Raw genomic sequence first — 12,517 nt, forward strand, 5'->3', positions numbered from 1 at the left:
CGAACGAGAGTCGGGTTAAAATCAGAAAGGTCCGAAAAGAAGCAGAACCTGAATCCTACATTTCCCATAATTCACCTGGACAGAATAGGTGAGGTGCATCACTTCCTTTATAATTTATTTAAACACTATTTAACAAGAGTTTTTTCTGTACAGTGTTACGGTAACGTCAACAAGCAGGAAGAAGTCTGTGAGAAAATGTTTCTACTTGTCAGCTGATTTATTCCCTCAGTAAACTCTTTCCTGATGAGTTTCTGGTCTCAGTCGCTAGTTTCAAGTCTTCTTCAACACAGCATGATGTTCATTTAGTAAATTATGGTCCCATTTAGAGGAACAGAGACCAGGAAGCAGGGGAGGCTTCAGGGTGGAGCTACCTCGTGGATGGAGGCGACTCGTATCCGCTGCTCTGTGTACATTTAACCAGCGCCGCTGAAAAAGCTCATCAGGAGACCTGCTAACATTTACGCATCTTCAGGTCCGCTCAACATCCACGACCCCCCTGAAGCAGCTCTGCGCCCCCCAGTTTCACAACCTTTGTCTCACAATGCGTTTTTATTTAGCTTTAAAGTTTTGTTTCTGTTTGCAAGTTAGTTTCTTTTAAGGAGAGAAAACGACAGAAATATACGTTACTGTGACTTAAGATCTAAGCAGGCGTGACCTGCTCCTGTTCAGCAGCAGATATATATACTTTTACTGCAGGACGAGTACTTTTACTGTGACACTCAGTACGTGATATATACTTTTACTGCAGGACGAGTACTTTTACTGTGACACTCAGTACGTGATATATACTTTTACTGCAGCACGAGTACTTTTACTGTGACACTCTCAGTACGTGATATATATACTTTTACTGCAGGACGAGTACTTTTACTGTGACACTCTCAGTACGTGATATATATACTTTTACTGCAGGACGAGTACTTTTACTGTGACACTCTCAGTACGTGATATATATACTTTTACTGCAGCACGAGTACTTTTACTGTGACACTCTCAGTACGTGATATATATACTTTTACTGCAGGACGAGTACTTTTACTGTGACACTCTCAGTACGTGATATATATACTTTTACTGCAGGACGAGTACTTTTACTGTGACACTCTCAGTACGTGATATATATACTTTTACTGCAGCACGAGTACTTTTACTGTGACACTCTCAGTACGTGATATATATACTTTTACTGCAGCACGAGTACTTTTACTGTGACACTCTCAGTACGTGATATATATACTTTTACTGCAGGACGAGTACTTTTACTGTGACACTCAGTACGTGATATATACTTTTACTGCAGGACGAGTACTTTTACTGTGACACTCAGTACGTGATATATACTTTTACTGCAGCACGAGTACTTTTACTGTGACACTCTCAGTACGTGATATATATACTTTTACTGCAGGACGAGTACTTTTACTGTGACACTCTCAGTACGTGATATATATACTTTTACTGCAGGACGAGTACTTTTACTGTGACACTCTCAGTACGTGATATATACTTTTACTGCAGGACGAGTACTTTTACTGTGACACTCTCAGTACGTGATATATATACTTTTACTGCAGCACGAGTACTTTTACTGTGACACTCTCAGTACGTGATATATATACTTTTACTGCAGGACGAGTACTTTTACTGTGACACTCTCAGTACGTGATATATACTTTTACTGCAGGACGAGTACTTTTACTGTGACACTCTCAGTACGTGATATATATACTTTTACTGCAGCACGAGTACTTTTACTGTGACACTCTCAGTACGTGATATATATACTTTTACTGCAGCACGAGTACTTTTACTGTGACACTCTCAGTACGTGATATATATACTTTTACTGCAGCACGAGTACTTTTACTGTGACACTCTCAGTACGTGATATATACTTTTACTGCAGGACGAGTACTTTTACTGTGACACTCAGTACGTGATATATACTTTTACTGCAGGACGAGTACTTTTACTGTGACACTCTCAGTACGTGATATATATACTTTTACTGCAGGACGAGTACTTTTACTGTGACACTCAGTACGTGATATATACTTTTACTGCAGGACGAGTACTTTTACTGTGACACTCTCAGTACGTGATATATATACTTTTACTGCAGTACAGACTGTGATGGTTTATTTAAAGCTCATCTAAACGCTGTGATCGTGTCACTACTGCTCTCGCTCACTCAGCTAAGAGGAAGTGAGCCCGGACTGTGTGATTGGACAGCTTGTAGTCGCGGCAACGGTCATCACTTCCTTTAAACAAGTTAGCAGAAGTCCCGTCACTTCAGTGACTCGCTCGCACTGCGGTGCAGCTCAGCTCCATCTGAGGAGGACCTGAGGATGAAGAGCTACAAAGGTCAAACCAGGACACGTGAGACGGCCCTGGTGGGCAGTCCTCTACAGTCCTTTATGTTTCCTGTCCCTCAGGAGGAGGAGGAGCCTCTGGCTCTGATGAACAGCTGATCGACAGTCTGAAGGAAAAGCTTTCAAAGGCGGGACTCACGTTTCCATGAAGGTCTGTGTTCAGCAGCATGACGGCACAGGTCAGAGTGTGGACGCTGTCTGAGGGAGACACAGGTGAGAGACACAGGTGAGACACAGGTGAGAGACAGGTGAGACACGTACAGGTGAGAGAGACAGGTGAGAGACAGGTGAGAGACACCATGTGAGACACGTACAAGTGAGAGAGACAGGTGAGACACACAGGTGAGAGAGACAGGTGAGACACATACAAGTGAGAGAGACAGGTGAGATACATGCAGGTGAGAGAGACAGGTGAGACACATACAAGTGAGAGAGACAGGTGAGACACATGCAGGTGAGAGAGACAGGTGAGACACATACAAGTGAGAGAGACATGTGAGACACGTACAAGTGAGAGAGACAGGTGAGACACATACAAGTGAGAGAGACAGGTGAGACACATGCAGGTGAGAGAGACAGGTGAGACACATACAAGTGAGAGAGACATGTGAGACACATACAAGTGAGAGAGACAAGTGAGAGAGACAGGTGAGATACATGCAGGTGAGAGAGACAGGTGAGACACATACAAGTGAGAGAGACAGGTGAGACACATGCAGGTGAGAGAGACAGGTGAGACAGAAAAGTGAGACAGACAGGTGAGACACGTACAAGTGAGAGAGACAGGTGAGACACATGCAGGTGAGAGAGACAGGTGAGACACAGGTGAGAGACACATACATGTGAGAGAGACAGGTGAGACATGTACAAGTGAGAGAGACAGGTGAGACACATGCAGGTGAGAGAGACAGGTGAGACACATACAAGTGAGAGAGACAGGTGAGACACATACAAGTGAGAGAGACAGGTGAGACACATACAAGTGAGACAGACAGGTGAGACACGTACAAGTGAGAGAGACAGGTGAGACACATGCAGGTGAGAGAGACAGGTGAGAGAGACAGGTGAGACAGAAAAGTGAGACAGACAGGTGAGATACATACAAGTGAGAGACACAGGTGAGACAGAGGTGAGACACATCCAGGTGAGACACATACAAGTGAGAGACACAGGTGAGACACATCCAGGTGAGACACATACAAGTGAGAGACACAGGTGAGACACATCCAGGTGAGACACATACAAGTGAGAGACACAGGTGAGACACATCCAGGTGAGACACATACAAGTGAGAGACACAGGTGAGACACATACAAGTGAGAGACACAGGTGAGACACATACAAGTGAGAGAGACAGGTGAGACACATACAAGTGAGAGAGACAGGTGAGACACATGCAGGTGAGAGACAGGTGAGACACATGCAGGTGAGAGACACAGGTGAGACACATGCAGGTGAGAGACAGGTACCTTCAGTGGTCAGGCTCTCCGGGTTGCACTCTCTGTACCTCCTGGAGAACTGAGCGAGGACTCTCTCTCTCTCCTGACTTTCTCCCACCAGAGCAAACCGGGTCAGAAACGACCTGAAGGCCACAAACACACACCGTCAGGAAGCCCTGTGATTGGACGTTCCTTACTGAAATGCATGCTGGGAGCCGCAGTTTTTAAGGTTATATGCATGTCCTCGGTCTTCTGGTACCTTTGAGTCTTTATTAAAGAAGCATTTCTACCACAGCTGCTGATGAAGCAGGCTGCGAGTCACCTGACAGGAAACTACCATGAAGCTGTGTTTTAATGTGGATCAGAGGGAGGAGAGAGCTGACCTGAGCGCCTGATCGATGGTCAGCCCCGTGAAGTTAAAGTTACTGAGATACTCCTCTGCGACCAGCTGACTGAACTCATTACTGCAGAGACACAGAAGAAGAATTAATAACCAATCACAGCCCTCCACCGGGCTCAAGGCGTCGGACACAAACACACACTGACTTCTTGCCGAGGTGTCGAGCCACGTCCGACTTCCTGAAGCCGTCCAGGTTGTAGAGGCGTTTGGCGAGACGTTTGGCCGCCTGCAGGTCGGCCTTCGTGCCGTTGGCCAGCGCGTCATCGCTGCCGCCGAGCGCCAGGCGCTCCGCCACGTCGTCCTGCGGGTACAGCAGCTCGGGCGGGCGGTTCCCCGGTCGCTCCCTGACAACACAAACACACACATTTCAGGACTTTCAGGTCCGTTTTCTTGTTCTGCTGTGAGGCGACAGCTTCCTGTTCTCAGAGTTCCTCTAAGCTGAAAGCTGTCAGCAGGGTGGTGACGGCGTCAGATCTTCACGGTACAGTTTCACAGTTTCACAGCGTACAGCAGTTAAAGAAAACAGAAGAACCAGTTATTCCATCCTGACAAAGCTGGAAAACTTTGTTTTTAAAAAGGACATGTAGAAATAAATAAGCTGAGCTTTTATTTTGCGGTAGATAATCAAATAAGATAAGGTCTAATCATCCCGCGCTGCAACTGCCGTCACTCATCACTACTTTATTTTATTTTATTTAATACTTTATTCTCTGCTTCTTTAACAGGGTTTAAAAAGGAGAGCAGAAGGAAACTCATCAGTAGGAATTGGAGGGTTTTCCTTCAGACTCTGGTGGGTCAGCTTTAGCTCCACGGGTCCAGCTCAGGATCTCTGTTGTAGTTTCTACCTGCGTCTCTGTGGTCTCGGAGTTTAGTTTCACTCCCGTGTTCCCGTTTGGACTTTCAGACATCAGCCTTCTGCTGACCTTAACCGACGTAGGACGGGGGAACTACGTGCACCTTTGAGGAACAGGTGGGGGGGGGGGGTATAACTCCACACAGGAAGTCCTGATACTTCTGCTGTAAATATCTGAGACTGTTCAGCAGCCGCCTCACCTGAATGATCCAAACATTTAAAGTGCTGATTCAAAACCATAAAGTTCATCTTGTTCTGCCGTCTCACTGAATGAACGCTGACTGGTGACCCTGGTGACCCTGGTGACCCCCCCCCCGCCCCCCCCCGCAGTGAAAGAGCAGGCAGACTCCAGGACCCTGGGGGAGGTCTGAGGGTCTGGGCACTGTTTGAACCTCAAGACCAAACCGGCATCTGTCAGGACTCAAAGCCTTGAGTCATCGTTTTCTGCAGAGTAACCCGCTGAATGTTATGTTTCCATGGTTACAGTGCAAACAGGAAATGCTGGCAGCTAAAAGCAGCACGTCTCCTGATGATGCAGATTGAACTTCTGAATACAAAGATTAGATATCTGAATATAGAAAATTACACGCTATCTACACGCAGGAAATGATTCTGCATTTTCTTTTAGATCCAACCCAAACCCCAAAGCATGATGGGAACCCAGGTGGCAAAAATAAGAGAAAAAATGACAAGAAATGGATGGAAATTTGATTCATTCAAAAAAACAAGCTCTGGAGAACTTCAGTCTACTGAAACACCTAAACTACATTCTGTTCAGACCTTCATGTTCCTCTGACGTTCCCTCCAGCGCCACCATCGGGTCGACGTGTTAATGTGTCCAACACTTTGCTTTATGACCAAACACCTGCAGAACTAAAGACATTCCCATCAGCTGTCGGCCACAGCAGAGATTTCTTTGCACGGACCGACAGCAAAAGTCACACGAGAGGACAAAGAGACTGTGGCGGCGGGAAACAGAGTGGGAGTCGACGCAAAGTCAATACGGAGACCTGCACAGTACAAGTGTAGAATAAAGTATTTTAATAAAAACACCAAAACTCTGTCAGCAGCATCGTGTTCCTGCTTTTCATGACTGATGAGGGCCAATCAGGAAGCCAAACGTGGGCGTCTGCGTCATCGTTTTCACCTGTCAGCACTAACACGCTCTCCGGAGTTTCAGCAGCGTTTTAATCTTCTCCGTTTTAGGTCTCTGGATTCGCCGTTTCAGTCTGGACGGGAGGCGGAGACGCAGCAGAAGGTCTGAGTTTTAAAAGGAAGACGTAGGAGCGAGGACGGAGAACATGGTGAACGGGTGCCACGACGGTCGTTCAGACAACGACCCCACAGAGGTGCAACAGTTTCCCTAGTCTCGGACGAGGACTAGGAAGAGGACTCCTCGTGTCTCGTGTAATATAACAACTGCTCAACATCAGCACGTTAGCATTTAGCTCAAAGCGAACGCAGCCTCGCACAGCTGCAGACCTTCTCCAAGTCTCCCCACGTGTGGCGGCAGCGACCCAGATCTGCAGCATGTGGGACATTAGTAAAAATAAACTGTTCCTCAGTGACCTCAAACATGTTCTTCACATTCACGCTGATCGGTGAAGAAGTGACACGCTGACTTATCGGTTTTCTGTCCGTCTTTTTAACCTGCAGTGAAGTTACATGGGAGTCTTTACTTGTTCTCTCACACTCAGAAACAACCGGCTCGACCTGTCCCACATGCAAATGACCACATCTACACAAATGACATGTAAAGTCCCGCCGCTCTTCTCTCCCTCTCTAAACTTTAAACACTATGATCCAGTATAACGTGTTAGCACAGAAATGCATGATTAAATACTTGAGATATTTAATACTTCCATCCATCTGTTCCTCTGTAAACACGCTGTAACGTTCCCTCCAGCTGCCTCGCAGTCTGCAGCCTATTTTTAACTGCAGTGTTTGCTGCTGCATCGACCGGCGGCCCCTCAGGGATCAATAACACACTTTCATTCACTCTCACTTCGGTGCAGCCCGGCTGAACTCCGCCTGATGTAACGCACCTCTCTGCTGCCGTTGAAAGGAGTCCGTTCTCCATCAGCCGTCCGTCATCGCCGCCTCGCTTTGAATAAATCCACTCTGTCAAACAGAGCAACTCGAGCACCGGGAGGAAATGAAGTCAGAGTTGTGAATGAGAGTCAGAAAGTAGGAAGTGGTTGAACCGCAGCGTGGTCGACCTCTACTTCCCTAATGAACGCCAACTTCCCTCCAGCGGACCGGGCTCGCTCAGGTGTGGCAGGTAAACATCTCTCCTTCACGATGAAAGATGTGTCGACGCGACGAGGAGCTCTTAAAGGGGAACTTCCACTAAAAGGTGAGTTTATACAGTAAAACTTCTATGTCCTTGTGCTGCACCTGAATTTCCCCTCTGGAGATCAGAACTGACGAAGACTCTCGGATGAGGGACGAAGCGTCTTCTAGTATCTTCAACCAGGTCCAGACTTTAACCTTCTGTGGATAACTTTACCCAGGAACTCTTCTAGAGACTTTATCCCCAAAGAGTCCCTGCTGGGGGGGGTAGTACTTTCCGAAAGTACTGGTACTTTGGGGGGGGAGGGGCTTGCCTAGCAGTGAATTTCTGAATGGGTGAGTGGAGGCTACTGGATTTAACCCTGTTGGTCACCGCCACCTAGTTCCAGGAAGATCTACCTAAAATAATAATAAAAATGAATCAGGAATATCTCCTCAACCATCAGGCCTAGATCCATCATTCTGGTCTCCTTTGAAAGGTCAGAAGCTGAGGAACATGAATCCATCCTCTGTGTCCATAATATAATAAACTAATTGAATTCAGAGCAAAGACTTTGCCAATAGAAGCCATTTGGAATCGGGAGCTTTAACATAACTCTAGACTGGAACAGAGTGCGGTTCAATCTTACGATCAAATCTCACTTCAACTAATTCCCTTTAAAACCCATTCACAGAGCATAAGAGACGTCGGATGAGACTACAGGCTGCACATGTTCTGGACCCGTCCTGTTCTCTCTCAGTACTTGATACTGTTTATGTTCAACAGCAGCCTTGTTAACTTGGTCAATCTGGAACCACGACTCAACAAGGCTCCGCCAGAAACTGCAGAAGCCTGGAAAAACTTTGTCTAATCTTATCTTTTGGAAAAGATTTAATAGCTGGGGGGCAAAACACCTGCCCAATTACTTCACTGTAATATAACTGTTATGCCTTTGTGATGTATTTTCATTCTACCACTGCTATAATAGATGTCCTTGTTCATGGATATGTCTGCACCCCCCCTATACTAATAAAAATGTTGATCACAAAAAAATAAACCCATCATACATTATTTTACAATTACAGACAAAATGGAGATGCAATAAAGAGAAATATGATATTTTCATCCTCGCCTGGTAAAAAAAAATATTTTGAAATAAATAAACCATCAAAACCATCATGAAATGGATTATAATGCATCTGAATATCTTGTAATACACCTGGAATGCAACTGTAAATTTAATGAAAATAAAGTAAAATACAACAGTTATCACACAATATTTATAAAATATACCAGGCGAATCATATTTTGGTAATATTTCATGTTTAAATGTTGACTTTTATTGGGAGTTGGGTTTTGTTGGGAAGTTTAAAACCCTATTTCTGTCCAGCCACGTTCCAAATAACATGAAGCTGAAATATTGATAAAAACAGTGAACACGGATCAATTTTCCAGCGACCAAAAGCACTCCCATGCTTTACAGGCCTGCAGCGTGTCCCTCTGTGATGGGGGGGGACATCAATCGACCCGGACTGAGCAGACCTTTCATTTGATGCAGCTCCTACTGGTCGGCCACCAGACCGCCAAAAAAGACTGTTCCAAAGCGTCACTCAGACGTGATGCTGCAGCTGATCTGCAGCTCCTGTCGGCTGGAAATGTTTTAATAAATTTTGTGTTTCTTTCTCTGTGCTGGAGTTATTTTAAGAACTGGATGGTTTTATTTTATCCAGTTTGTTATTAAATGTGTAACAAACTTAATCCCGTGTGTCTTTTCATTACACTCCACACAAAAAGCTGATTTTAATGGTCTGTAGTCTTTCATTATATTCCAGGCAAATGTTGCAGATATAATGATGCCTGTGATCTTAATCTGCAGGTCTTTTCTCTATTAATTGATGGTTCGGTTAATAAAGTGTTAGACAATAGTGAAAAATAGTGCAAGGTTAAATTAATTAATTATATTCCGTTAACATGAGAAAGTGGAGAAGCTCTTCTTAACTCAACCTGTCACTTCCTGTGCAACGTACAGAGGCGACGAGCGAAGCATCAGGAAGGAACTTTGTCCAGATTTAACAAACGAGATAAAACGTGTTAATCTGGTGCTGGACCGAGCCAGGCTAGCTGCCTCGCCCTGTTTCTAGTCTTTATGCTAAGCTAAGCGGCTGCAGCTTCATTTTTCCCGTCCAGACATGAGCGGGATCAATTTTATTTTATCTCACCGTCCTCCTGTTTAAATATTTCCCCTGTAAATCTCCCGTTATTTTTAACCTTTCCTAAAAATAAAGACCCGCTGGGCGTATTGGAAATGTCTGCTATCAGGAGCTCTGGGCCAGCAGGTGGCAGTATGTACAACATTAGCTGTGACGGGAAGTCCGAAGCAGAACAACAGTGGCAGGAGTCCAGGCTGCAGGATGCGTTGATCTACAGAATACTTCACTCAGATCCTGCCCTAAAAACACGAAAATAATAAATATGCGAGTAAAGATCCTTCCGCATGAATAGTTACGATTACTGAAAAGTTATCGTAAAGAGACCGGTGCAGACTGAGCTTCTTGCACAAAGAGTTAACTGGAATTAATATAGAGGCCAAGTGTTAAACTCCATATAATGAATACAGTAACTCAAATACTACAAAATCAACACAATACTTTTATTTAATGTATTTAATTTAATTTAATTTTTATTTAATTTCCCTTTTTTCAAATCCCAGTGTCGACAGGTATGCAAATATTTAACAGTCCTTTTGCCCCAAGGGGGCGCCACAGCACGCAGCCGACCGTCCATCACGCACATTTATTCATTTAGCTGTTATCCACACATGTCAGAGGTCGCACGCCTCTGGAGCAGCTAGAGTTCAGAGTCTTGCTCAGTGTCTCACAGTGGATTCGAACCCGGGTCCGTGTCTTATCCGCTGCGCCATCACACACGATGACATTACTGAATATCTCCTGCTGCGGAGCGTCAGAAAGATGCTCACAGGCTGTTCCTGGTTCAAATGAATGAAAGCCATTCAAACGTCCAGGTGTGGCCGTAGTGTTTCCTCGCGTGGAGGCGAGAGCAGCAGAGTGGACGTGAGTCCGGATGTTTCCGTCAGCGAGTCCTTCCTCCGCCAACATAATCCCATTCAGCCAGGACAGAAATAACCTCCTCACCAGCAGCAGCAGCAGCAGCGCTCAACAGGACGCCAGGAAATTCTTGTTGTTATATTTTCTTTACCCAGCAGGCACCGGGGGAGCAGGTCCGTCTCTGACTGCCCTGATTTAACAACCGAGATCTACTTATCTGTTCAGATGATGTTCTGGCAGGAGACGAGCCCGCCAGCCTAAACTGCCGCTCCTTTTATTCCATTTACTAAACTAAACGTGGTTGTTTCCCGTCTCTACCGTCCATCACACGTGACGCCACCGTAACCTCATTACAGCCCGTCCCTCCTCAACACCTCATTCATCTAAACCACAGGAACAGAACGAGCTCCGGGAACCTGAACGTCTCGGAGAGGCTCGAAAACAATGAGTCACGGAGCAGCAGAGAGAAAACAGACGGGAGGAGAAAGAATTTCAGAGATCAGAGGAGGAAAAGGAACAAACGAGGAACAAATTTAGAGAAAGACAGAGACAGACTGGGTGTGTCAGGCAGCTTTCATTCATCCAGTCTCAAACCACAGCAACCAAAACTGACAGGGAGCAGAATACAGAGCAGGACCAGATGCAGTCGCTCACTTTTCTGTTCTTCATGCACAATATTTTAGACACTGATGGTTTTCACAGGCCTGGTTTACTCGATCCTCCTGTCCACACATGCAGTCTCAAACTACTGAGTGAGGTCTCTCACCTCCAAATCAAATCTTTTCACTGGAAAAACAACAGACCAATCTGAGCTTGGGTTCCATTTTTCTACATAACTAGTTTTAGAGGTGAAGCAACGAAGACGCAAGCAGTGCAGCACGTGTCTCCGCCTCAGCTCCAGGTTCTCATGACATGACGCGGCGGTGCAGTGAACAGATTAATAGATAGGATAATATTATAGATACCAAGATGTATTAATAAAATCCTTATGATATCCCCACTGTCCTAGTTTTGAGATCCGGCCCGACTGAATTTGTACTTGAATAGCTCCGCCTTCTGGCTACCCGTGGTGAACAAAAACAGACGGCAAACTTGCACAAATGAGAAGAATCACAGCTCCAAACACCACCTCGCCTCTGAAACCAACGCACACAGGCCTTTTCTGACGTTACAGATCTGGTTTAAAGAACTGCTTCTGAAGTTTTAAAGTTTAGTTTTGACTTCTGAAACAGCAGCTGACAAAACTTAGCGTCTCTCTTCTCGAGCTTTCAATCATTACTGGTGTTCTTCATCAACATTTCCATGTATCTGATCAATAGTAAATTAGTGATCGCTTCACCTTTATTATTAAGGTTGTTGTCGTGAACAGCAGTTTCCATCCATGCAGCCCTCGTCCCTCAGAGGTTTTCCATCACACTACTTCTGTCTTTGCTTCAGAGACACAAGTCATAATTTAATCGGCTCCTCGAGGTGTTTGCGAGTTAAATGTCAACATTTTTAAGCATTTTAAACAAGCGCCTGAAGCCGTCAAAGGAAACACTAATCTCACTAACTGACACATCAACACGACTCAAGCAGGCGGCGGTAAACAGAGTCCGGCCCTCGCGTCTTCCACTCGGCCCTGAAACAAGCGCTTGATCTATAATAGATGGTAGAAAACTTGAAGCAGCAAACTTCCTCCAGACTGCAGGAGGCTTCTGCCTGCGGGGCCTTTAGTTCAGCAGAAAGGTCCGGACTCGCTAAAAAGGTTCATTAGGGATTCTGTTTGAAGTGCTGCAGAGCGAAGCCTCCGAGCAGAGCCGGCCTCCTGCTGAGTCAGACCGCCGAGTTAACGCTGAAACGGAACCAGAGCGACGCCAGGCGCCGCTTCACCAGGAGGTTCGTCAGGTCAGCGCGGGGTCGACAGGTCAGCGGACGTTTTTCCTCCCTGAACACGTCACTGCGTCGTTCCTTCCCTGACTGACTTGTGTTTATACCTCCAAGTGGAGGCTGAGAACTGAAGCCAGGCTTGGATCAGAGGTCTCACACTTTCTGAACATTTGGGCCAATATCAAGGATTTTCATGCTAAACCTAATCCAAATATTCCAACTATTCAGCAGAGCCAGAATCAGATTG

At 45.6% G+C, this 12,517-nt stretch overlaps 1 protein-coding gene across 3 annotated transcripts in view; it reads right to left on the bottom strand.

Annotated features, from left to right (window-relative positions):
• LOC119911334 (PH and SEC7 domain-containing protein 1-like) overlaps positions 1–12,517 on the bottom strand; it is a 74,785-nt gene that overhangs the window by 25,022 nt on the left and 37,246 nt on the right. For all 3 annotated transcript variants that reach the window (XM_038730180.1, XM_038730178.1, XM_038730179.1), the window contains exons 8-11: positions 4,358–4,555; positions 4,195–4,275; positions 3,842–3,954; positions 2,512–2,570 (exon numbers count right to left, since the gene is read on the bottom strand). In XM_038730180.1, the coding sequence (XP_038586108.1) occupies positions 2,512–2,570; positions 3,842–3,954; positions 4,195–4,275; positions 4,358–4,555 (451 nt within the window). The remainder of the gene's footprint in view (positions 1–2,511; positions 2,571–3,841; positions 3,955–4,194; positions 4,276–4,357; positions 4,556–12,517) is intronic.

The sequence above is a fragment of the Micropterus salmoides genome, unplaced genomic scaffold, assembly GCF_014851395.1.
Source record: "Micropterus salmoides isolate LMB-PRFRI ecotype aquatic unplaced genomic scaffold, ASM1485139v1 Ms_hic_scaffold_2, whole genome shotgun sequence".
Classification (NCBI taxonomy): domain Eukaryota; kingdom Metazoa; phylum Chordata; class Actinopteri; order Centrarchiformes; family Centrarchidae; genus Micropterus; species Micropterus salmoides.